Genomic DNA, 22,515 nt, shown 5'->3' with positions numbered 1-22,515 from the left:
GATGGTGGTCGTGTAAGAAGAGAATAGTCCAGGTCAGTTGAGGGGACGGGTGGTCGGCACTGGAGTGGCGGGCCGTTAAGCGGGACCGATCGGGCGGACAATAGCTTCAGGATAGAGGAACTTATTTCGTTCCAGTTATCTGATCAGGTGGGTTTCTATCGCAAAAATCATACAACATAAACGCTGGATTCCATGATGCAGTCGGAAGGACGCCTTACATGGTGCCACGGCTCATCCGGAGCGTCTGGTTTCACCACAAGCATATACGATGGGCAAGAGGTTAATGAAGCCACGTAGCTGATCACCACTTGAACGCAGTGATTGCAAACACATACTAAGATGGTTGATAAGCTTGGTGGCCTTGTGGAGCCACGCCCACCCTGGCCTCCGGTACGATTCAATGTGGAATGCATACATAAACAGGGAGATACTGCCGAACCCGCCACCACCGTCCAACCTGCCAGCTGCCTGATCAGGGAAGGAGCGCTCTTTCGTGACGGCCTGACAAAGTAGGTGGCAGGTTGGTCGATGATGGCAGGTCCAACCGTATTGGATCCCTATACCACTCGCGAGTCAACTTGAATGCGGAGTAGAACGCTGACATGAGACCGCCTACGGCGTTACAAAATTCTTGAACGATAACGGTTCAATTCTTGTACCGGCTGTGTTCGCGTAGAGGTAGTAAGGGAAGTATGAGCTCTCTGTGTAGACCTGTTTAGATTGGACAATGGTCACGAACATACCAGCGTGTCTATGTAGGAGAAGGACACTTCTTGCAGGGTGCACTGTCATCGCAAAGCGCATGAGTCATTATATGCTGCGCCGTATATGCACTCGCCCTCGAAATTTGAGACACCAGTACTGTGGAAGGTTGTGTAGGCTTCAGTCTGCTCGTAAAATGCGACGTCGATGTGGCGGAGCTGATTAGATAGATTGGATCGGGTCCACTTAGGCGCCGCCCCGTTCTACCCAGTCGACGTCTCCGTCGTCTCGGCTTCAAGGGCGCTGCGACTCCCACTTGAGGATAATGCCAAGGACTACTTTCCAATGCTTGGCCAATACTACTATTAGACTGGCGGCTTCTGTGCTTCGAAGAGATGGCTTGCTGCTGACATGGAACGAACTCCAGACTCACTGTACGATTCTACAGTTGTCGTTTGACCGATTTGGCGAATTGACTGCTGCACAGAAAGGCAAGGATATCTTGCGGAACACCTGTTCGTAGCGCGGAGCGAAAGCCGGAGGTCAGCGACTCTGACAAGGGCCCATCGTGCGATGTACACAAGCCCTTCACGACGGTCTTCTCAGCTTCGAATTGTGTTGGACTGCCAGTACGGCCGATACGGCAGGCAGTACCATTCAGCTTGATTCTCGCGGCAATCCACCGACGACGACGGGTGACCAATGCTCCCTTCTACACGACCGGCCGTGCCGCGCGCCTAACACGCTGGTTTCCGCGGCCATCCGGAAACTCCGTGAAACATGCTACAGGTCAGAACGGTTACATACTTACTCCAGACACGACAATATCATGAGCTCCTCAGTCGGAGGCTAGTCTCAAGCAGTGCCTTCTCTTGAGTACCATTCACTATGCGGCTCCACGCCTATTTTATTGACATCTTGTGCAGTCACATCAATAGATCACTCTCACTGTCCGTGCATCGAAGGCTACCATCGCTCCGATATTGCATATTGAGCAACGACCTCCAGGACTACGACGTCGACCCAAAGTACTCTATGCGCTACGGTATCCTCTAGTACACATGCGGAGGATTCTGGTGTGCGCAGTCATAAGTTGACATCCATCTTCGATCACAAACATCAGTACCGTTTTGTGTCTCATGACTTTCGAAACCGTTGGTGAGTACTGAGCGGCGACCACAGTCTCAGATTTCACGTGAGAACGTTTCATTGGCTGGGCTACTCTCCGACCAGGGCATATTGACCACGGGCATGCAGTGCAAGTATGGGTAGTGGAACCTGACACGCGTCTCGTCACGGCCACATGATATGTCAGAACGACACAGTCACACCCATGGGAAGGTATGGCGCGTTCGTGGCCGGATCGTCGTGAGATGCTGACCAACCCTGCCCGAGTCCTTTGACATTCGCAGCGTACAGCCTCAAGTGCAGTGCCATCGTGCTGAGACCTGAGCGAATCGCGAGGTGGTATGGCCAACGTTTCAACGAAAACCCTGGACCATATTCTGCACCTGGTCCCTCCACGAACCCTGCCGGAATGCATCGAGGCGTTCCGCGCGCTGGGTTTCACGTACGTCCCCGCAGCCCCCGCGCACCATCTACATGTACATACGTTGATCTCGACACGATCCCAGCATCTCCCCCGGAGGCACCCACTCCCATGGCCTCACCGCGAACGCGCTCGTCGTCTTCGCAGACGGCACCTACCTCGAGCTCGCCCACTTCGTCGCCCCCCCGCCCGCGAACAGCACCCACGGCTGGGCACAGAAGCAGTCCGGGTGGATCGACTACGCCTTCGCCGGGAACGGGGGCGCGCCCTCCATCGCGGAGGCGATCAACGCCCGCGCAGAGAAGGAAGGGACCGCGGTGCGGTACGAGCCCGAGATACGGGGCGAGCGCAGTCGGGACGCGGACGGGGCGCTGCTGCAGTGGACCATCACCGGCCGCGTGGGCGGCGAGGAGCGTTTCCGGTCACCGTTTTACTGCGGGGACTTGACCCCCAGAGAGCTGCGGGTAAGCTATGTAGCTGTCGTCAGATGCGCTCGAGCGTTCCCTAACGCCATTGCTCCCACGTACGTCAGGTCCCGCTTGAACCCTCGAACATCACGCACCCGAACACCGCACAAGGGATCGCGTACTTCAAGATCCTCGTCCCGCGGGAGGAGTTGGACGGCACGGCCAACCAGCTCACGTCCGTCCTCGGCTCCGCCCCGCGCACGTCGACGTCGTCCGAGATCGCCTGGGATCTCGACCCTCAGCCGTCCCGCGTCAGCTTAGTATCTGCCCCCACGCAGCTCATCCTCCGCGCCGCGCAGGACGAAGAGGAGCTGGCGTACGTGCGTGCGCGGGGGGCGAGCGTGTACGAAGTGGGGTTCTTCGTCCTAGAAGGCAAAGACGAGTTGGCTGGTGGGACGCTGTATGGACGGGTCGCGTGGGTTCGCGGATCGGGGGATGGCGGAGGTGCTTAGAGCTATGGTGCAGTTCACTAAGTCGCCACCACTTTTGGACGTGGTAAGCGCCCGCATGCGCGCCATGCTATAAGTCCCGCAGCTTCCAACAAAGTCGTCCCATAACTTGTCATTGGCAAGCATTCCACAGGGGGAACAGATCCCCGGAAAAGTTTTTTTCATTGGATGATAACTGGCCAAGACGACCTCCCCAAATCACGGGTATCACATGACTTGTGCGTCTATTCCCAATATGGAAGTTTGTTGTATTACATAACATGCTGCAGTAATTTCATGTAACGTCCATCGCCTGTGCGAGCTGCTCTGGGATGCGACGGTGAGACTTATATCTACGAGAACTGAACTCCTTGACTTTGTACTGGGCCTTGCATGCTCCAAGACCCTCAGCATATGCATCAATGCATCTCCAAGCCTGGTGCTCCCATTTCCGTAACAGCTCAACTGAGACTGATCGCAAAGCCTTTGGCATGTTCTCGCGGAGAGTCTCGAATGTATAGTCGCAATGCTCCTGGAGCCAATGTTTCACCGCACCCCAAAAGTACTCGATGAAGTTGATTTCACAGTGAGATTTCGGTAGAAATATGCAGGCACAGGAGAAGTGTTCAGTAGTTGTATGTTGCATTGAAAGTCTGTCTACTCTATCCATTACCACAAATGGTATGTCGGCCTATGCAACTTGCGGTCCAAGCTTTGCCACCCAGCATGAAATGTCGAGTCCCAACATTACGGGGGTCACGTGGTCGCTTAAGCGCGCGCTTATCGTCGTCCAAAAGTGGTGGCGACTTAGTGAACTGCACCATAAGTCATGGCACATCGGTTGCCATGCAGATGTAGCAGTGGTAGGGACCATCCGACTGGCCGGATGACAAGGCACAGTCGTCTCTTCATATGACTTTGGCCAGCTTTCCCTCTCGTATGACCGGCACAGGATGTTTGCGGCACGTTCGGCCATGGGATACCGAGACGTGGGCCGAAAAATGTCTCTTTGGATGCAGCGGCAGCTTGATACGTACATGGATGCAGATGGGTGGGAGGAGGGCGCTTGCCCGTCCTCTTGACATTCATCAATTATTGTAAGTGTATACGGGGTCGCGGGAACTGCTGGCAATGTGTAGGTTTCGGTATGGCGCCGCGATGACCATCTCGACAAGCTCCATCGTCGATGGCCCTGCTGGATCCCAAGAATGTCCCAACGCTTATACCAACAAGACGAACAGGGGTTCGACAAGGACTCTGAAGCTTAGTTGCGATTTCTCGGCGCATATATGCGCACCCTATGATGTCCGCGTGAAATATGCTGGCGATGGCCTTCGCACCCATCGGTCTCGACCCTACATGCATGGTACAATCGATGCTCCTCAGTCACGCGAACACGCTACGTCGGGTTGTGAGCGCGTGATCGTGGACGTCACGAGGCGAGAAGGCATTACGCGTTCGTCGCGCACGCTGGTGAGATCGAACGACCAATCTCCCCGACCCCCCACTCACCCGCGACGACATAACAAGCCGATTCGTCCTCAGACTCGCACTACATACTGACCAGGAGACCAGAGCATACCACTAGCACTGCCAGGATGACCGGCCTTTCCACTAGGATCCTGGACCACATCGTCCATCTAACGCCCCCAGGGACGCTCCAGGACAGCGTGCACGCGTTCCAAAACCTGGGATTCACGTCCGTGCCCCTCCTCTGCTCGCACGCGCCCATGCACTTGAAGACTGACGGAGACCGCGCGCAGCGTGTCCCCCGGCGGGACGCACACAGGCGGCCAGACCGCGAACGCGCTCGTCGTCTTCGCAGACGGCACCTACCTCGAGCTCCTGCACTTCGCCGCGCCCCCGCCGCCCGACGACCCGAACCCCTGGGCGCACAAGCGGCCGGGGTGGATCGACTTCGCGTTCCTCGGGAACGGCGGGGCGCCTTCTGTCGCGGAGACGATCAACGGGCGCGCGGAGGAGGAAGGGAGCGGGGTGCGCTACGCGCGCGAGGTGCGCGGGGGCCGCAGGCGCGAGGACGGCAGGGTGCTCGAGTGGCTCATCAGCGGCCCGCCTGACGGCGCGCGGGGGACGTTGCCGTTCTTCTGCGGGGACCTCACTCCGCGGGCTTGGCGGGTACGATACCGCGATGGGGGACGCGCCGACTCTGGGTGATACTAATTGACGTTCGTTCGCGACTGCAGGTGCCTCTGGAGCCGCGCGCGAACACCCAGCACGACAACAGCGCGCTGGGCGTGGCGCACGTCAAGCTGCTCGTCCCGCCCGACGCGCTCGCCGCGACCGCCGGGCGGCTCACCTCCGTCCTCGGGGCGTCCCCGTACTCCTCGACTGCGGAGGAGGTCGTGTGGCACCTCGACCTGCAGCCGTCACGCGTCGCCCCGCCCTCTAGGATCCCTGTGCTGAGAGTCGGCGCGGCGGAGAGCGCCGAGGAGAAGGAGTACGTGCGGGCGCACGGTGCGGGGATCTACGAAGTGGGGTTCGCTGTATCCGGCTCTGGGCAGGGGCGGTCGAACAAGACGCCGTTCGGGAAGGTCGTGTGGGTTGGAGGGGATGCTGAGCTCGGCCTGCGTGTACAATAGTTGGATGAGGCCGTTAATGCTGGATGCCAATGCGTGTATATTCTCTGCAATGGGTTGCTGGAGCAGTTGAGCACATGCCGACGCGGTGCTACCGCTGCTCTAGTCTTCTCGGTCGGAAGATGGTGCGTGCCAGATAGGCCATAGGTGGCAGCCGTGAACGTTGTCTCCTCTGTGTGGTCCATTGTGGTGATGGTCGACGCACGTCTGAAGTCTAACAGGAATGCTTAGGAACCAGTAAAAATGGGAAGTTCGCGGTTCAGTCATCCACATCTGTCAGAGTTGCTCATGACAGCTTGGACGGACGAGATTACCGCTGGAATGGGGTAAGCGTGCGTCGGCCAAACCGATGACAGAGACGAGGCTTCCGCGCATCTACCCGCCGTGCAAGCCACCTCCCGTTCGTTCTCCATCCACACTGGTGTTTTGAGGTCAAAAAGAGTTGACGTTGACGTTGAATCGTGGTGACGGATGATGCTGGAAGACAGCGCCGTAGTACCTTAAGAACGGTTGTGTCAGTTTGCAGGGCGGTGTTACAGCTGACCATGAGCCTCCTTCTGCGGTGGAGTATATCGGCATGAAAGAGGGAGAACGTTCTCGGAGATGCATGATCCCCGAGCACCGAACACGACAGGGTCGCGGAAGAAGCGGAGATTTGGGGGAGCCATGAGGTGCCAAACACCAAATGTCCCTCAAAGGTTATGTCGCACGCAGTAATTCATCGTCGCTTCGGAATGAGATGATGGTCAGCTGGTTGGCGACGCGGGGGAACGGATTGGACGCATGACTGACCTGGTGTGGCCCCCTATTCGTGCGGGGGATGTTAGACTGATGGCAGTGGGGAGAAGCTTCTGTCATGCTCTCCAGAATTGGCCTCTGAGGCGGTAGCATGACATGTCATACTTTCGCGCTGCGTGCTGGGACGATGCACCTGTGCATGTGGACTGGGTGACCTCCGCATTGTGTCATCTGCTAAGTAACCTCAATGGTGTCGTGGGACGTCGCCCGCTAATCATGGGGGCTCTCTGGACTCACAGGCCGGTTTCGTTGGGGAAGACAACGACAGGCGCGGATCACCTCGTGCAGCGGCCAGGGACGCAGCGGCGGGTGGGGCATCAGAAGAAATCCAGTATTCAAGAAGACAAAACACATCGGTGGCGTAACACCGCCCTCGAGCTCACGCGGACGCGTTCGTTGTTCCCGTCCGCGTTGCAGGGCCTGGGGCCAACCATCGTAGCCGCTGGTAGATGACGTCACATCGCAAGCCGTACCAGCGACGGCGAGACCTTGGCTCGGGCGCTGCCGACGCGACCGAATCCGGAAAGTGCTGTCAACGTCATGGATGATGATATGGATGCTTGTTTGCCAATCTGGACTGTGATCCCGGCCCTGATCAGATGGGCCTTGGCAATCAATGTCTTTTGGCCCGGACGCTGGCTGGAGAGGACAAGTTCCAGATTCAATGAAGGAGATGCCGGAAAGTGGGTGAGTCGGGCTGCCGCCTACGCTAGTCGCGGTCGCCGAAGAGCAATTCCAGTTACAAGAAGACGGGCTCGGAAGGGGGTCTGTTGCGGGGATTGAGAAAGATGAGGAGACACACACCCTCACAAACTGTGGTTGATCTGTTGAAGCGCGTAGCATCTTGGATGGTGGCTTCGTCGCAACGCAGCCGTCGATCGCGAGCCCTCCATAGGCTCCATTCCGCCAAAATGCGCATTCGCTGTCAGACATGATATATTCCCGATGCTCGCAGGCCCGCTAGGCCTGCAGGTCCGGTGAAGAGGACAGCAAACGACAGCAGACAAGAGGAGCCCTGAAGACGTGGGAAACACATGGCCTGTCCTGTTGAACATGTACAGACGGTTAAACATTGCGGATCGTAAGTGCCGTAAGTGCTTAGGAACACACGGTGAACAAAATCATTCGGAATATGGTGCTGCACCATCTGTCTAACTCCCGCAGCAACGATGAGCGATCACATACTACTGCATTGCAGCCGCCAAACGCCGTGAGCGTTTGTTGGGAGGACATCGGCCTGCCTTTCGTGCCCTTGAAGCTTCACGTCTTGCCGCGTGTACGGCACCTGCGATTACGAGAACAAGAGCTCCCGGTCGACGGGCGGCTTTGATACCGAGAATGGGCAAAGTGGGCTCACTTTGTTGCCCCCGCCCATATGGAGAAGCGCAGGTGCATTCTCTGGGGAAGTTGGGGAAGACGAGGCGCTCCCTTCGCCGCTCCACCTGTTCTGTTGGAAGACTGATTCATTGTCGAGACTGGGGCAACAATATTGGGAGATCTGTTGGGTCGAGACGAGGGGGATGCAACCAATCCTGGTCTTGCGAAGCGGCTTGCCCAAGCCCGAGGACGTATGGCGCGAGCCTATCGCCGCCAGCCATTGTGTAAGTAATGTGTCTAGTGGGTGGGTTGCCGGTCCTGTCGCCGTGGGCGGTGCGAGATAAGGAGAGAATGCGAGCTGACTTCCCGGTCTGAGTCAAGCTTCTGACGACTATGGTGGCGGTAGATAAGCACGCTTCGGCACACCGACGACGGCCGGACGTCGCGAAAACTTGAAGTGGGCACGCTGCAGTGGATGGTGGAGAGAACATCGATGGCCTCGAGGTGCAGGATGCACAACGAGCGGGAGGAGGGGCAGAGAAGGCAAGAGGGGTTCCAGGGAAGCGGTATGAGAGAAAGGAAATCTGGGATGCGGCCGTGTCGAGCGGGGCCCAGGCCAGCGATTGATGGCGAGCGTAATTCGTCTCGTTTCTTGGACAGGCGCGAGCAGTCGATTGGTCCCAGCTCCGAGCCCAGACGTCGGCCGCGCCGCCCACGTGCGACATCAACCCACCCTTACTTATTTGCCCCCTACTTATCTCTCGTCCTCCACACCCACCGTCCGCCGCTTCCCCCCACAGGCCGTGTCGTCTCCAGAGGTCACCGTCCACGGCAGCGAGCTTGCTGTCCTCTCTGGTGAGCCCCCGCTCCTTTCCAGCCGTTTCCGGCCCCGGCTCACCGCGTTCGGACGGCCAGGACTCTCTTGTCGCCGTCTCGCCCGCCATCGCTGAGTTGTACCCGCTCCGGAAACTCTTCTGACGGACACCGGTGAGTATCTCTTCCTCTCTCTTTCCTACTGCGCTTCGTCGCAAGCCACGGTCCGGAGAAGCTCCAGTCGCTGATGAAACCGACGATCTCCCGATTCAGAAACGTCGCTCATTCTCACCAGTGCTACCCGGCGCCCTTCGCTCGCCTTCCGCGACACCGTTTTCCATATAATTATCTTCTTCGCCCTCTCCTGCGCCTTCGATCCGCCGGCCTAGCGCATCCCCTCTCCGTTCTGAACGACGCCAACCCGAGGTGAGCAATCCATCCCGAACTGACCTGAGCGCGGCCGGCACCTGTGTGGTCAGCCGCGCGCCAGTCAGCCGTCGAACTTTCCCGCTGGTGCTTATTCGCACGTCCCCCCCCCAGACAGAGCCCCTCATGAGCACGGTCGTGAACCTCCAGACATACACCACCCGCATGGACTACACCTACTCGCGGCACTCGAACAGTGCTGGCGCACCCCTGCCGCACATCCCCCGTAGGACGTTCTCGTCGCGCTCGTCGGTCGGCCTGACTGCGTTCCAGTCGACGCCATCGCCCCCACCCGCGACCATCTCGCGAGTGTTGTCTGCGGACGCCACTTACCCTGCGGTGGTCCCCATTCCCACTGTCCTGGTCGTATCCCCCAGCCCCCCTCAGCCGCAAGAGCCCGTCACCACACATGAGGACGAGGCGTCCAGCTCCTCGTCCAGCGGCTCGGAGTCGTACGTCCAGATGTACCCGCGTGCGAAGCGCACCCGCACGCCGAGGATGCAGCCGTTCCGCTCCGCTGCAGACTCGACCCCCACGCCCGCCGTCTTGAAGGCGAGGAGCAACAAGCAGGGTGCCGCTTTCCCCGTGGTCCCGGCCGCTTCCGGGGACGACACCCCCCGCGCGTCCACCTCGTTCGCGACCCCCAAGCCGACGCTCCGCGTCGACGTATCTGACGAGAAGACTGCTGTGGCGCGGCCGTCCATGGTCCGTACGGACAGCAACCGCATCGTCTCTGCGCCACACATCGACGCTGCGAAGTCGGCGCGGAAGAAGTCTGGGGAGCCGCTCAAGTCTTCGCTGAAGTCGAGACGGCCGGTCGTCCGTGGCGACCTCTCGGTCGTGACGGGAGTCAGTTTGACGAAGAGCGAGCCGACGACGCCCGTCAAGTCGGTGCACTTCGATTCCCGCTTGGAGCAGGTCAAGTTGTTCCTCGCCGAGCAGAAGCCTTTGGCTATCTCTCGCGAGGGATCCCCGACGGACGACACGAGCGGTACGGAGAGCGACTTCCCGAGCTCGATATATGGCTCGAAGAAGGACGAGGAAATGATGCTGACCATGACGGTAACGAACATGCCTGCGGCGCCACGGGCGGATGCGGACATCGCCCTCGAGGAGTTGAAGCTGTCGGAAGACGGCTTGGCCCTCAACGGCCGCGTGCGCGTGCGCAACATCGCGTTCGAGAAGTGGGTCGCTGTCCGGTTCACGGTCGACTACTGGCAGACGACGAGCGAGGTGACCGCCAAGTACCTAGAATCCGTATCTGGCGGCGTGTTCGATCGCTTCTCGTTCGCCATTCGTCTAGGCGACATGCTGGCGCGGATAGAAGAGAAGACGATGTACTGCGCGCTTCGCTATAACGTGGCCGGCCGCGAGATCTGGGACAACAACGGCGGCATGAACTACAAGGCCACGTTCGCCAGGGTCCCGCGTCCGCGGCCCGCTTCTCCGTCGACCTCGACCGGCAACCTCGCGTCGCTCAAGACCAAGCTTGAGAACGTCGTCAATAGCCAGGAGACCGTCGGCAGCTTCATGGCGCAGGGCACCAGCGGCATACGCAAGTCTAACAGCACCTTCACGCTCGAGGCGTCGACGTCCCTCGCCGCCCGCTACGACTTCTCGGCGTCGCTCCGGAGCCCGTGGACGCGGTCTCCGCCGACGTCCGTCACCCCGACGAAGTCGGGCCACGCCCGCAACGTGACGTACCCGAACACGCTCTCGTACTTCCCGAAACGCGGCGCGATGAGCAAGCAGGCGATGGTCGAGGACGTGCGGTCGTCGATCACGCGTTCTCCGCGCCTCGTTCAGCCTGACAGCCCGCTCGAGCAGCTGTCGGCGTCATTCTACGGCGCCGGAAACGCGAGCGCGGATGTGGCGGACGACAGCCTCGTGCCGATCATGAGTCGCCGGCGGAATCGCAACCACCAGCGGGGGTACTTCGAAATCGGGCTCGCGCAGACGGGCATGGAGGTCAAGCGGACTCCGCCCGGGACCCCGGTCAAGGAGCGGGGCGCGCGGCTGAGCTCGGAGAACCTGGCGCTGATGGCGAGGGAGATGGAAGCGGGCGCGAGCGAGCGGCCGACGTGGTTCCTGGAGAGGGGAGGGAGCGAGGAGAGCACGCCCAGCGTCACGTCGAACTCGGAGTCGAGCCTGCAGAGCTCGCCGTCGGGGAGCCCGACGGACGAGCGGGTGTTCGGGTTTGGAGAGGCGCGGGGTGCGGAGAGCGAGAGCTATAGCTCGTTCTTGAACAAGTACGCGTTTTGTCTGTTTCTGGACTTGTCCGGATCGCTGATCGGCGACTCGTGCAGGTACTGCTACTACACCGGGAACGAGGGATCGTTCTTGGACGTCGGGCAGGACGTGATTCACCGCTCGCACTCTGCGTCGAGCGTGGAGGAGTTCCTGTCTATGTCGCCCAGCCCGAGCTACATGCTCTCTCCTGGCGAGACGCCGACTCGTTCGCCGAGCTACGACGACGTCGCGTCGATCAGCAGCGGCTCGACGACGCCGACGATGCGGACCGCAGGGTTCGCAGGCCTGATGGACTCGCCTTCGATGGTGTCCGCTGCGCGTTAACCTTGGTTCCCCTTCGGCTCCCGCCGTCTTTCCGCCGTTGTTTGTTCATCCGTCTGCCGCATCCGCATCTCCGCCTCGACATCTCTAGACTGTAGAGCCCCGCCCGGTCTGCTCGCCGACCACCCTGTACCATATCCCTAGCGGCGCGGGGTCCCCGAGAAAATTAGACGTACTCTTGCGGACAATCCATCACCACGCATAATGCCCATCCTTCTCCATAGACATCCGTGCCTGTGGCTTGTTTGTTCACCTTCGGCGCCGCATACACGGATCTAACTTAACTCCTCGGGGACGCGTTGCTCACCCCTTGGCTTCTTCCCCAAACATGATTCCTCATTCACTCATCTACCCCCATCTGTCCCATTTCCCATTCCATTCTATCAGGGTCCGGTTGTACGTCCTGAGCATCTTCACCATCCATCCCCTACGCACGGGTTCTTGTCACTGTCGAGCGCCAGGCTTCGATGTGTACCCTGTACTCTAGTCCCCAGATCTCGGTCCTCGGCTCTTTATCTCTTTCTCATTATCTTTCTGGCTTCTTTCTCCTTTACGACGAGTATCCGAGATGAGAGTACGCATGGGACAGTTTATTTTGATCACCAGTGTCCATCACACTCCCCGCCAGTCAGCGGTTCCCCCTACTACCACCACCACTACCCCTCACAATCCACTCACCCCCCCGTCCGACCATCGACCACGCACACACTTACACTGCGCCAGGGCCGCGAAGGCTCGATGCGTACGGTCACGACGATAGAGAACCGTCTACTGGTTTGGTTGCATACGCATACGCATACACACGGTCTCGTACATCGCGCACTTGTTACCCCTTGCCGAGTTGACGTTCTGGCGACCGCCGCCCTGCTGGCGTATACATACCATCCGACCCCATTGACATGTCTTCACGAGGACTTTTTCTCTATAATGACGACTTGAATGAACACACGATTGACTGATAGACGGGATGCGGGATTGTTTGGATGTGCCTGATAAGTTCGCGGGTCTCAGGGCCGTCGGAGCGTGAGGTTAGCTCAGATCACGACGCACGCTCGCCGATACTTATGGTGTGCGAAGTAGGGAACGGACGGCCGGACTCGGACGTCGCAATCGTCGTTCGGAGATCAGGTAGATGATGTCGCAAGTCCGAGTACATAGAGGCGTCTGACCGAGTGCCTAGACCTAACCCCATACTAGGGCTCGGCCTGTCTAACCCCAATTTCGAATCCTTGCATAACGCCTCGGGCGCATTCGGTAAGCAGCGTCGCTTGCTCCCCTGTCCTTTCCTCCTCTCTGTGGTTGCTTTGGGACACCTCGCACGTCTCGGTCTCTTCTTGCGCAATCAACACTCTCCCAAGGTGACATCCAACAAATGTTCGCTTCGGTAAGATCCACCCAGGTACGACAGAACGATTAGGTGCTCACCACGGCACAGATTAGCTCGTGGTGGGGGGGCTCTGGCTCGTCCACACCCGCCGTACAGGACAAGCCGTACGACCCCACAGACCCGAAGCAGAACCCGCTCAACCCTGAAGGCCTGAAACCGTACGTCCTTTCTATTCCTGTCGTTGCTGTTTTGAGCGGCGGAAGCTGACGAGGGGATGCTGCGGGGGTAGGTGCTGCGCGTGCCCGCAGACGAAGTCGGCGCGGGACGACTGCTTCCTGAGCGCGGACGCGTCGGAGGCGGACGAGAAGTGCAAGGAGCTCGTGCAGAGGCACATTGCGTGCATGCGCAGTCTCGGCTTCAAGCTCTAGATGTCGGGAGTGTCAAGGGACATCTGCCTGCAACTGCGAACACATTGTGGTCTGTGCTTCATCCACGCTGTATCCTACCTAATGTGTAATCTTTGCGCGCCTCACCATCACCGCTTTATCACGCTATCCCAGCCCTTTTCGTGGTGCATCTTCAGATTGCCCAACACTGAACACACAAGCGTGACTTGTCTTTATCCCGCCGTTGCTCTCAGTCACCATTGTCGACACTGCAATGACGTGCTCCGCTACGGTAATGCGTGTTATGGTACAATTCCTGGTTTAAGGTTCCGCTGCGAGCTTTGATACTGCATCCTGAGAACAACATCTGTAGTGCTCATGTGACGAACGGACATGCTCAGTCTGCGGGTTCAATCCAATTCCAGCGACCCTGCTCTAGGCCTTCGGCGGTATCCTGCAGTAGGATCTCGTGCCGACCACGGACGTAGACCTGAGTCGCCGTGAGCATATTGTCAAGCTTCAAAGACAATACACACACCGTTTTGTCCAGCATGCGTTGCCGGAGGGTCTTAACGCTGTCTGCCTCCACTGGCTCTTCGAGCAGCTGTGATAGGTCTTCCACGGCTTTCTCCAAATCCCTGAGAATGCATGTCAATGCCAACACATGAGCGACGAAGATCGATGTGCGTACGCTTGGATTGCCTCGAAGATTTCCTTGTCATTCCCTGGCGCGAGGAAGTAGGCCATGGCATACGACCACTTGAGGTTCACGCGACATCGAGTCAGCTCGTCCACGGCATCGTGCATGAACGTAGACTTAAAGTGCGGAATCTAGGTCAGCTCGTCGTGTCCGTACTTTCGCATGCCACATGAGTAAGCGAGCAATGGCACACGCACCTCAATCCACGACAGTTTGCTCGTCTTCTGCCACTCAACCATCTTCTCTTCCGTGCGGGCGCACAGCTCCTCGTCTAGGCGCGCGGAGATCTCATGATTGTTGAACCGATCGAAATAGAACAGCCACTTGTCCAGATTCTGCTTCGCCGTCGTCTTCATCTCATCTGGCTCGGGCTCTTTCCACGCGTTGCAAACCTCATTGTTGTACCCATGGACGTCCCAGTTCTTCATGCACAGCCAGCAGAACTGATAGTTACAATGTCGGCACAAAATACGGCTGACCCATGGGGCAGTATGTCAGCATACACCGCGCGGGTTCACACGCAGATGGTGGAGATGGGGGAGCTTGAGCTTACTCACTTGCATCCGCCGTTCTTCTCGATGTTGTTTTCGCACTTCGGGCACGTCCGCGTGTTCGCCTTGATCCACTGCGACGTGCCGGCATCTTCACGTGCGTTCTTGAGCCAGCTCTTGACCAACTTGCATATGATGGGCCGGTGATCCGAGTCGAGGCCGCAGCCAAAGCAGAAGGCGTGGCCCGAGGCGCACTTGACGGTGGGAACGACTGTGGTCAGCGATGACTTGTTCGCTGACGTGCAGGAGACCGTCTGCGGGCAGCCTGGGTGGGGGCAGAAGCGGAGTTGGGGGTGCGCCTGAACGTAGGACTGTCGGACGAGTTCCTCATAGCTAGCAATGTGGCGCGTTAGCGTGTCAGCCCGCCACCGAAGAGATATGCGCGGGAAGCAGGGACCAACCGTTCGTTCACGCTGGGCTCTACCAGCTTGGCGATGGATGGCCCGTCGACGATCGCTTTGCAGTCGTCATGCATGCACGCGAACGTGCACTGACCTTCGTCCTTGATCTTCGAGATGACGTATTCCTGCCAGCATGGCTTGCAGAACGAGTGATTGCACCTCATACGGAAAACGGCCGGAGGCGCGTCGTCGCAGCAGACCGGGCACAAGAAGTCAGATGGTGGCGGGAAAGGAGACTCCAGCCGGGCACGTTTGGTGGGGCGCGGTGTTACGTCCATCGAGTCGTGTGCCGGCGTAGGCTCACCGGCATCCTGCAGCACACGGTCTGCGGACTCGAGGAATCTCTCCATGAGACGGTCATAATTCCAGTTGAAGTGGCGAAGAAGGACGGATACGATGGGGGTCTAAGAGCACCTCACGAGGACAAGAGTAGAACAAAGGGAAATATTTCATAGGAGATTCGAACGACAGTTAACCAGAGTAGGGATAAGTAGAAACACAGAAGAGTAATGCACCTCTAGACCGGTTATGCTAGCTACGTGGTTGATGTCAATGTCGACGAGCTCTTGAAGCTGCGCTGCTGAGAGGGACTTGCTTTCAACATCTCGGCTCTTGCCTTTGCCCTTCGACTGAGGGATCATGGGCTCGTCGTCGTAGTCGGAATCATTGGTACCCTTAGATGCAGAGACAGTGAGTTTTGCGGTGTCGTTCGAAAGCGAAGAGTACACACATCTATCACCGAGCCATCCGAGTCATAGTAGTCGCTACCAGCGTCGTCGGAGTAGTCAGACATGGTGGTAGTCGAAAGCTAAGAGAGGGCTAGCCGGTGTGCCGCTCCGGGTCCGCGTTTGGCTATGTAGCATGGGCGCTCCCTAAGAAGAGTAGTCCGGATCAATCGGCATCTACCCCGGATTCAAAAGCTGAATTGGTTGTGTGTCTGCAGTGCTGCACACGAATACAGCTTTCAAGCAGATTCAACCGCCTTGTTGCAGCGTCGTTTCTTTCTTTCCGTCCTCTGACTTGCATGTACTATCATGAGACATTGCCCAGATAGCGCCATACGTCTCACCTCCCTGTCGATTACTAGTCAATTTGCTAGCGCAAATCAGCTTGCCGCGGCCACGAACACATATTGAGGCCTTCCACCAAGATGATGCCTAATACTGTTCACTTCAATGTTGTTCTGCTAACTGTCTATCAGTCCGAGAAGCTCGACGTGCCATAGGCTAACATCACGATCCACACATCCTCCAATGCCCATAAAGTTTACTACCGAGGACGGGGAACAGTCAAGTTCCTATCGCGTCAGGCAGTCGCTGCCCCATCGATTCTTTTGGAGCAGATCTTAGTCTATATGGTCATTCATTCGAAAATGCACAATATTCCTTCGACGACAAGCTGGCTCAGGCCGAAGACCCAACAAGGAGAAGAGACTCATAAGAGCCTTGAAGAGATTCGAGCGCGGGACTGAGAAACACGTGTTGTTGTCCGGTTCCTTCGTCGGCTCTTCCAGGATCTTGTCAAGAAAAAAGGTGCTGCGCCTCCGACGAGACCTAGAGCTTTAGACCCAGCTAGATGCACCGCTCACGGCATCGAGAATCCCTATGTCATAGTAGAGGACAAGCTTTCCAGAGATTTGGCTGAGGTGCAGGCCGCTTCGGTGTGTGCCGCAAGTCAAGCGTTCTGAATAAAACGTTCATAATACAGATGGTGTGAGGTATAGTATACATGACGCTGCGAGACTTTCAGTTTGGTTGCCTTCAGTAGGAGTGGCAAGAGTTTGGGGAGCATTAACGCAGATTCAACTCAATGCATTCGTTACAACACCTAATTCTTGTGGTTTCCCCTTGTAATTTCTTCTGGCTAGTCTGTAGATTCCAATTTTCTCTCCCGCCCATGCTGCTAAACCTCACGAGTGATGGTGGCCGCAGGCTTTTGTGTTCCTGTTCCTTTGATCTACTTATGAGTATCGCAGAGCTAGGGCGCTCTTGTGCCCAATTTTGTGTCTGTACTAGACCGCGACGGCAGAACAGTCAACTCATCCTACAAAACTGTTCCAGGACTGGAGATCGTATTGTGCGTAATTGCCCCTCATGCATGTATGTAGCCTGTGCGCATGCGTATATGATTTTCAATTGTGGAGAGGCGGGTTCCCGGGGTCCCGTTCAGGACTAGGTTGTTCAATGCAACCACCATCTGTCCGTCATCTTGTCTCTCGAACCCACCATCGTTCCACGGCGCAGTATCACTGTGTTCGAACACTGTGACATCAAGGACTTGGATAAGGGCAGACTGACCTTGAGTATCTTACTGTTATGACTTCAGTTGACCCCTTGCCTATGCTCCTGCCTTCTCGCGCTCTTCCACCAGCTGCGCCTAAGATGGGATGGACTCCCAAGCGCGACCTCGAGATCCCAAACCCACCACCCATTGAGGACCCTCGAGCGCTCGAGATGGATATGGCAAGACAGCAGGCAGATGGCAAGCCCGTGAAGAAGGTCCGTCCGCGAAGGACGGTCGACTATGGCGGCTCTATGGGAAGGTGGGCTCTGGTGAGTTGCGCACATATGCTCGCATGCCAGCGTTACTCAGGAGCTGGCGCATAGTTGCGTAAAATGCGGTTGAACTCGACGTACGTGCCTCACTTGAGGCCAGCACCGCCGTATATCATCGATGTAGGGATGGAACATTGGGCATGTACGGAGTACAGAGACTCAATATATCTCGTGTGCAGCTCCTGCCGCCAAAGGCATACCCTGACAACCCCTCAACGTCTTTGTGCACTAAGTTCGTGCATACATCCACCAACAAGATCAGGTGCCCAGTCAACTGCGTAGTGGTCAGTTCCTTCTACAATGCTAGTTCTCTCCGTGCATTTGTCGAGGCTGAAGACACCATAGTGGACGCCAGAAGCACGGCGAATACTGACGGGCTCTACGAGTGGCGAATTCACGCTGTGGAACGGACTGACCTTCAACTTCGAGACCATCCTGCAAGCACACGATTCGGCTGTCCGAGCGATGCAGTTCACGCATTCGGGAGCGTTCCTCGCATCCGCGGACCAGAACGGCGTCATCAAGTACTTCCAGCCGAACATGAACAACCTGACACAGTGGACAGGGCATCGAGAAGCCATCCGTGGGCTTAGCTTCAGTCCGGACGACAACCGGTTTGCTACTGCGAGTGATGATTCTACAATCAGGCTGTGGTCTTTCGAGGAGCAGCGAGCCGAGCGAACACTAACAGGTGAGCATGAACTACCGCCAGTGTCTAGCCTACGTCACTGATGACATGGCGACAGGTCATGGCTGGGACGTGAAGTGCGTCGAATGGCATCCTACGAAGGGTCTTCTGGTGTCGGGTAGCAAGGACAACATGATCAAGTTCTGGGACCCGAGGACAGGGACTGTTCTCTCTACCCTGTACGTAGGGTGGGCGTTCATCACCATCGATATTCTAAAGGCGTCCCCTATAGGCACTATCACAAAAATACCGTCCAGGCTCTTGCTTGGTCACCAAATGGTGATCTTGTAGCCAGCGCGTCTAGGGATCAAACCGTCCGCGTCTTCGACATCCGTGCCATGAAAGAGCTCCGCCTGCTGAAGGGACATAAGAAGGAAGTCTGCTGTATGTCTCCCCCTCGCCTATCACCCTTTCGTGTATCCGCTCACGTATCACTGTGCCGCTAGCGGTTACGTGGCACCCTGTCCATCCAGTGCTCGTCTCCGGCGGTTCAGAAGGCGCAATACTTCACTGGGACATCTCGTCTTCCTCCGAGCCCCCCGCATCCCAGATCCTTGCCGAACAGCCCGGACCCCGTGCTACCCTCTCGCAGGCGCACGACTCCAACGTCTGGGCCCTCACCTTCCACCCGCTCGGCCACATCCTCGTCAGCGCGTCCAACGACCACACCACGCGCTTCTGGTGCCGCGAGCGCCCAGGCGACGCCTCGTCCGTCTTCTCCGGGGGAGGCGAGAAGCCTCCAGAGATCATAGACACCTCGGGGCAGGACGAGGACGAGGACGCGATGGTGCCTGGATTCGGCATGGGCGGAGGCGGAGGCGGCTGGTGGGGCGGGAAGGAGGAAGACGGGCGCGACGCGATGGCCACCTCGGCGTCGTATAGTGGCGGATACCCGCCGAATGGCGGGCAGCTTAACGCGATGGACACGGGCGAGGACATGATTCCCGGCCTTGGTGGGGGGATCCCGGGGCTTGGTGGGTCAGACGGAGGGTCGGCTTCCGCCGGGCCTGTGCTGGGTCGGCAGAGCGGCCCGCTGCCATCGCAGGAGGACATGTTCGGTCATGGCGGCGGGGAGCCTGATGGGGTTGAAAGTAGTAGAGGTGGTCGTGGTAGGAGGTGGGGCCGTGGCGGGCATCGCGACGGTGGACATAAGGATGGTGGTGGTGGGTACGGCGGTGGATCGCGTCGCGGGAGGTACTAGTGATCGGCAGCTCCTCTTCTACGATATCCGCATGCCATTCACGGTAGTATCAGTTTGGTCCGCGCATCCAGGCGGGGATATAGTGCATTAGCAAGCATACTGTATACATGAGGCAAGCATCATACACTACAGCCGACCTAGAAGTGATGCTCTGTGTGGCAATTACGTAACGATGCAAGGAAGCGGTTAACACCAAAGCCTACACAGCGTTTCCCAAGGATTCGAAACCCACAAGGGGCCTAGTACTGGCTCATGTCCTCGTCTTCGGTATTTTCATGAAATATGAGCCTGGTTCCGAGTGATCCAATGAACCCGTCGAGGTTATCGGCTACGGGTGGTTGCAATACGAAGCACGGGTCCGACATCTGTGCCATCGAGCGGGAAGAGCTAGCCAGCCTGTTCTTGGCCTTTTGCAGATTGATAAGGAACCTCCAAGTAAGTATGGAGGTGAGCCTATGCAGTACATGTCAGCAAGTGATCCAGCCTGTGGATCGATTTAGGACGTACGGTTCCTCAAATAGGGGTAATACGCTCGCAACCCCTACTTCGTTAGTAGCGATCTGAACGCTGTGAGATTGCTATGCATGAAGCCGGGCTTTCAACTCACCGAATCCACAGTGAAAACCACATGCAGGATGCTTAGGATAAGTAGCGTGCTGTCATTATTGATGAATTCAGATACGGCGTGAGTCCGGATTTACGACGTCGGCTTACAAAAAGTAGGTTGTGCCTATCAAAGTCGATCACAAGATCCTCAGTGCGGGGCATGGATCTTGCGAACAGAACACGCACCGTCACGGAGAAGGATGCTCGAGAAGCTTCTTTTGTCCTGGCTGGCAACATGTCGAGACATCTTCACTGTCTCGTGTGTTCGGTACCACGTAACGCATAAAACCAGTAGATCGGCGCAACACAGAGAAACCCGCGAGGCGACGGTCACTGTGATAGCCCGGCATCAGGATGAGAACGTCTGGAGGCCTCTTGACATTTTGAATCGTCTACTTACATCTGTCATTGTCATTCACGATATGAGACAACGTTCAATGGAAAGCGATACCAAGTGGACTCACTTCCGAAACATCACCCGCGATAATGTTTCAACTACTATGACGCCTTTCCCGGGATCGTTCGCATAGGAGATAAAGCGTATGTTGCACTATGTCAAGAGCTCTGTGAGAAGGTCGCCAGAAAAGGCTCATATCTGGTCTACTCACAGCCATATTGATGACGAGAGGCACCAAGGCAAGGGCGAAGACAGTGGCTGAGACTATCCATCTGTACCGACCGGGGTACAATGCGTGCATTCTAAGTGCCGAGAAAGCTATATGATGAAGAGGATAATTGTCAAAATTTCTGATGCGAGGCGGGCAGCAATGTGCGTACCGGCCCAAGGGAAATACTGCAAAGACTGCATCACGTAGAAAGCGACATATCCTGCAACAGCGCTGAGCGGTGTCAGACTACCATTCAAGCTTGTCCAGGACTCATGTACCTCTGCCAGAATCCTGAGCAACAAAGCGGCAACTTCATGACGGGGAGCAACACACCTGAAATGACGAAGGAACGGGCATACAAGCTAATAGCTGTGCCGCAAGGGAGATGTATCGGTTCAGAAGGAATAATGCCGTAGCTCCATTGACCTGGTGTGGCAGCCAGAAGAGCATGACCTCGCTATTGAGAGTCATGAGGTAGTCGTAAAGCAATAAGGCTGAATCATCGATATGAGTGTGCTCCACAGGTCACGGAGTATTGATTGCTTCGAGAGCGCACATACCTGTGGCGGCATTACTACAATAGCTGCTCAAGGTTGCAGCCCTGAAGTCACTGGTTAGAATGTATGAACGCGACAGAATGCGATACCCACCTCGCTGCAGCTATGATTGCCTGAGATTTCGGATCGCCGGTCATTCTGAGCTCCTTCTCGGAGTGTGCTCAAAGTGGAGGAGAATCCAGGCCTTTGGAAGGAATAGTTCTGCTGAGAACCCCGGAGTCATAAGTCTATTTATCCTTGCAGCCCACTGCGGTCCTATGATTCGCTCCCAGTCTACTTCGCCTTCCAGTGCAACCAGCTCGGTGATCCATCAGTTAAGGACGCTGGAGGGATACAGCTCATAGCGCACTGACGTTCTGATCGCAGGAAATTTGGTGCCATATGTGGACGAGCATATGGAGCGAGTCGGCCGCTGCATCAATTCTCAACAGATCGCACCAGGTAAGAGTTCAATACACACACGATAGGACATCGGTGGCGCAATGACCTCCCCCCGGGACAACCTAGGGAAGCGAAAAGAACGCCAGCACCAGGGCAGGCAGAAGCCCAAAACGATGCATCGAGAAGAGTCGGTCGACTCTGACAACCGTTGAATGATGGATTGAGGGCCCCATCAACGCCAATCCAGCTCGACCGCCCGTAAGTGCAAGCTGGCAGTCGCAACGTTGCCCCTGCTCCGCCATATGAACCCAATTGCATCCCCCTTCGGTCCCGTTCCATGTACAGCCTACCGATGTTGAACAGCAACCGAGCTGACGGAAGAGGACATGTGAGCCGCAATACTGGGCCTGGACGGGATATGCCGCAGGCCGTGTGCGTTGCCTCAACTATTTAGGGCGTTCGGTGCCAGGGATTCGGAGTACCTGCGCAAATCGCAAGGACGACACTCAACTGCACCAAAAGATATCGAACTCACTCAGTCATTCAGCTTCCCAAAATCTTCCGTGGAAGTGTCCGATGAAGATACTATCAAACAGAAGAGGGTGCAATGGAGCGATGGATCGAATGAGCGGCGATTTGGAAGCATTCAGTCCTTCATATCAGATTCACTGCGGCCCAACGCCAGCTATGGTCACCGTCAGCTGTGCAATAGGGTACTGCCCACGGAGGACCTCCCTATGCATTGGGGCAGCCCCATTAGCGCAAGCTGCATCCTTTGTCGACTCCTCCGCGACGAGATTTTCTACATCGAGGGACCTCCATGACATGGACATTGAACGCAGCCTGGTAGGCCCCGCACTATTTGAAGAGGAAGGCAAAGATTACG

General features: G+C 57.1%; 8 protein-coding genes across 8 annotated transcripts; 5 read left to right on the top strand and 3 right to left on the bottom strand.

Annotated features, from left to right (window-relative positions):
* Positions 1-2,169: 2,169 nt before the first annotated feature.
* Positions 2,170-3,311, top strand: DICSQDRAFT_180010 (uncharacterized protein; the record flags this gene model as incomplete). The annotated part of the gene is made up of 3 exons (XM_007364752.1): positions 2,170-2,272; positions 2,337-2,715; positions 2,784-3,311. Coding segments are annotated over 3 exons (869 nt in total), but the record flags the coding sequence as incomplete, so codon positions are not given.
* Positions 3,312-3,471: 160 nt separating this feature from the next.
* On the bottom strand, positions 3,472-3,756 carry DICSQDRAFT_30294 (uncharacterized protein; the record flags this gene model as incomplete). Its single annotated transcript, XM_007364751.1, has 1 exon — positions 3,472-3,756. A coding segment is annotated over one exon (285 nt), but the record flags the coding sequence as incomplete, so codon positions are not given.
* Positions 3,757-4,744: 988 nt separating this feature from the next.
* On the top strand, positions 4,745-5,746 carry DICSQDRAFT_58146 (uncharacterized protein; the record flags this gene model as incomplete). Its single annotated transcript, XM_007364750.1, has 3 exons — positions 4,745-4,845; positions 4,910-5,282; positions 5,351-5,746. The coding sequence occupies 3 exons, from the start codon at positions 4,745-4,747 to the stop codon at positions 5,744-5,746; spliced, it is 870 nt and encodes a 289-aa protein (XP_007364812.1).
* A 2,902-nt stretch (positions 5,747-8,648) lies between these two features.
* Positions 8,649-12,579, top strand: DICSQDRAFT_104303 (uncharacterized protein). Its single transcript, XM_007364749.1, has 4 exons — positions 8,649-8,845; positions 8,945-9,097; positions 9,212-11,346; positions 11,404-12,579. The coding sequence occupies exons 3-4, from the start codon at positions 9,224-9,226 to the stop codon at positions 11,669-11,671; spliced, it is 2,391 nt and encodes a 796-aa protein (XP_007364811.1). The 5' UTR covers positions 8,649-8,845; positions 8,945-9,097; positions 9,212-9,223; the 3' UTR covers positions 11,672-12,579.
* Positions 12,580-12,943: 364 nt separating this feature from the next.
* Positions 12,944-13,556, top strand: DICSQDRAFT_104302 (uncharacterized protein). The gene is made up of 3 exons (XM_007364748.1): positions 12,944-13,052; positions 13,104-13,213; positions 13,285-13,556. The coding sequence occupies exons 1-3, from the start codon at positions 13,041-13,043 to the stop codon at positions 13,421-13,423; spliced, it is 261 nt and encodes an 86-aa protein (XP_007364810.1). The 5' UTR covers positions 12,944-13,040; the 3' UTR covers positions 13,424-13,556.
* A 240-nt stretch (positions 13,557-13,796) lies between these two features.
* On the bottom strand, positions 13,797-15,826 carry DICSQDRAFT_39152 (uncharacterized protein; the record flags this gene model as incomplete). Its single annotated transcript, XM_007364747.1, has 8 exons — positions 13,797-13,871; positions 13,920-14,019; positions 14,073-14,197; positions 14,279-14,555; positions 14,639-14,965; positions 15,034-15,437; positions 15,549-15,707; positions 15,764-15,826. Coding segments are annotated over 8 exons (1,530 nt in total), but the record flags the coding sequence as incomplete, so codon positions are not given.
* Positions 15,827-17,486: 1,660 nt separating this feature from the next.
* DICSQDRAFT_104295 (WD40 repeat-like protein) lies at positions 17,487-19,604 on the top strand (the record flags this gene model as incomplete). Its single annotated transcript, XM_007364746.1, has 7 exons — positions 17,487-17,585; positions 17,640-17,708; positions 17,768-17,872; positions 17,934-18,279; positions 18,335-18,455; positions 18,509-18,660; positions 18,723-19,604. The coding sequence occupies 7 exons, from the start codon at positions 17,487-17,489 to the stop codon at positions 19,475-19,477; spliced, it is 1,647 nt and encodes a 548-aa protein (XP_007364808.1). The 3' UTR covers positions 19,478-19,604.
* A 112-nt stretch (positions 19,605-19,716) lies between these two features.
* On the bottom strand, positions 19,717-20,330 carry DICSQDRAFT_169124 (uncharacterized protein; the record flags this gene model as incomplete). Its single annotated transcript, XM_007364745.1, has 5 exons — positions 19,717-19,930; positions 19,985-20,037; positions 20,085-20,133; positions 20,192-20,207; positions 20,270-20,330. The coding sequence occupies 5 exons, from the start codon at positions 20,328-20,330 to the stop codon at positions 19,717-19,719; spliced, it is 393 nt and encodes a 130-aa protein (XP_007364807.1).
* Between the last annotated feature and the right edge of the window lie 2,185 nt (positions 20,331-22,515).

The sequence above is a fragment of the Dichomitus squalens genome, assembly GCF_000275845.1.
Source record: "Dichomitus squalens LYAD-421 SS1 unplaced genomic scaffold DICSQscaffold_9, whole genome shotgun sequence".
Classification (NCBI taxonomy): domain Eukaryota; kingdom Fungi; phylum Basidiomycota; class Agaricomycetes; order Polyporales; family Polyporaceae; genus Dichomitus; species Dichomitus squalens.
The sequence above is the reverse complement of the archived record's forward strand: the minus strand, read 5'-3'. Positions and strand labels throughout refer to the sequence as shown.

What these genes read in the sequence shown, in the direction of transcription:
- DICSQDRAFT_104303 (XM_007364749.1), top strand. Translation starts at nt 9,224, where the DNA reads ATGAGCACGGTCGTGAACCTCCAGACATACACCACCCGCATGGACTAC. An exon ending in TATAGCTCGTTCTTGAACAA is followed by an intron (nt 11,347 to 11,403) that starts GTACGCGTTTTG and finishes CGACTCGTGCAG; the next exon opens with GTACTGCTACTACACCGGGA.
- DICSQDRAFT_104302 (XM_007364748.1), top strand. An exon ending in AACCCTGAAGGCCTGAAACC is followed by an intron (nt 13,214 to 13,284) that starts GTACGTCCTTTC and finishes CTGCGGGGGTAG; the next exon opens with GTGCTGCGCGTGCCCGCAGA.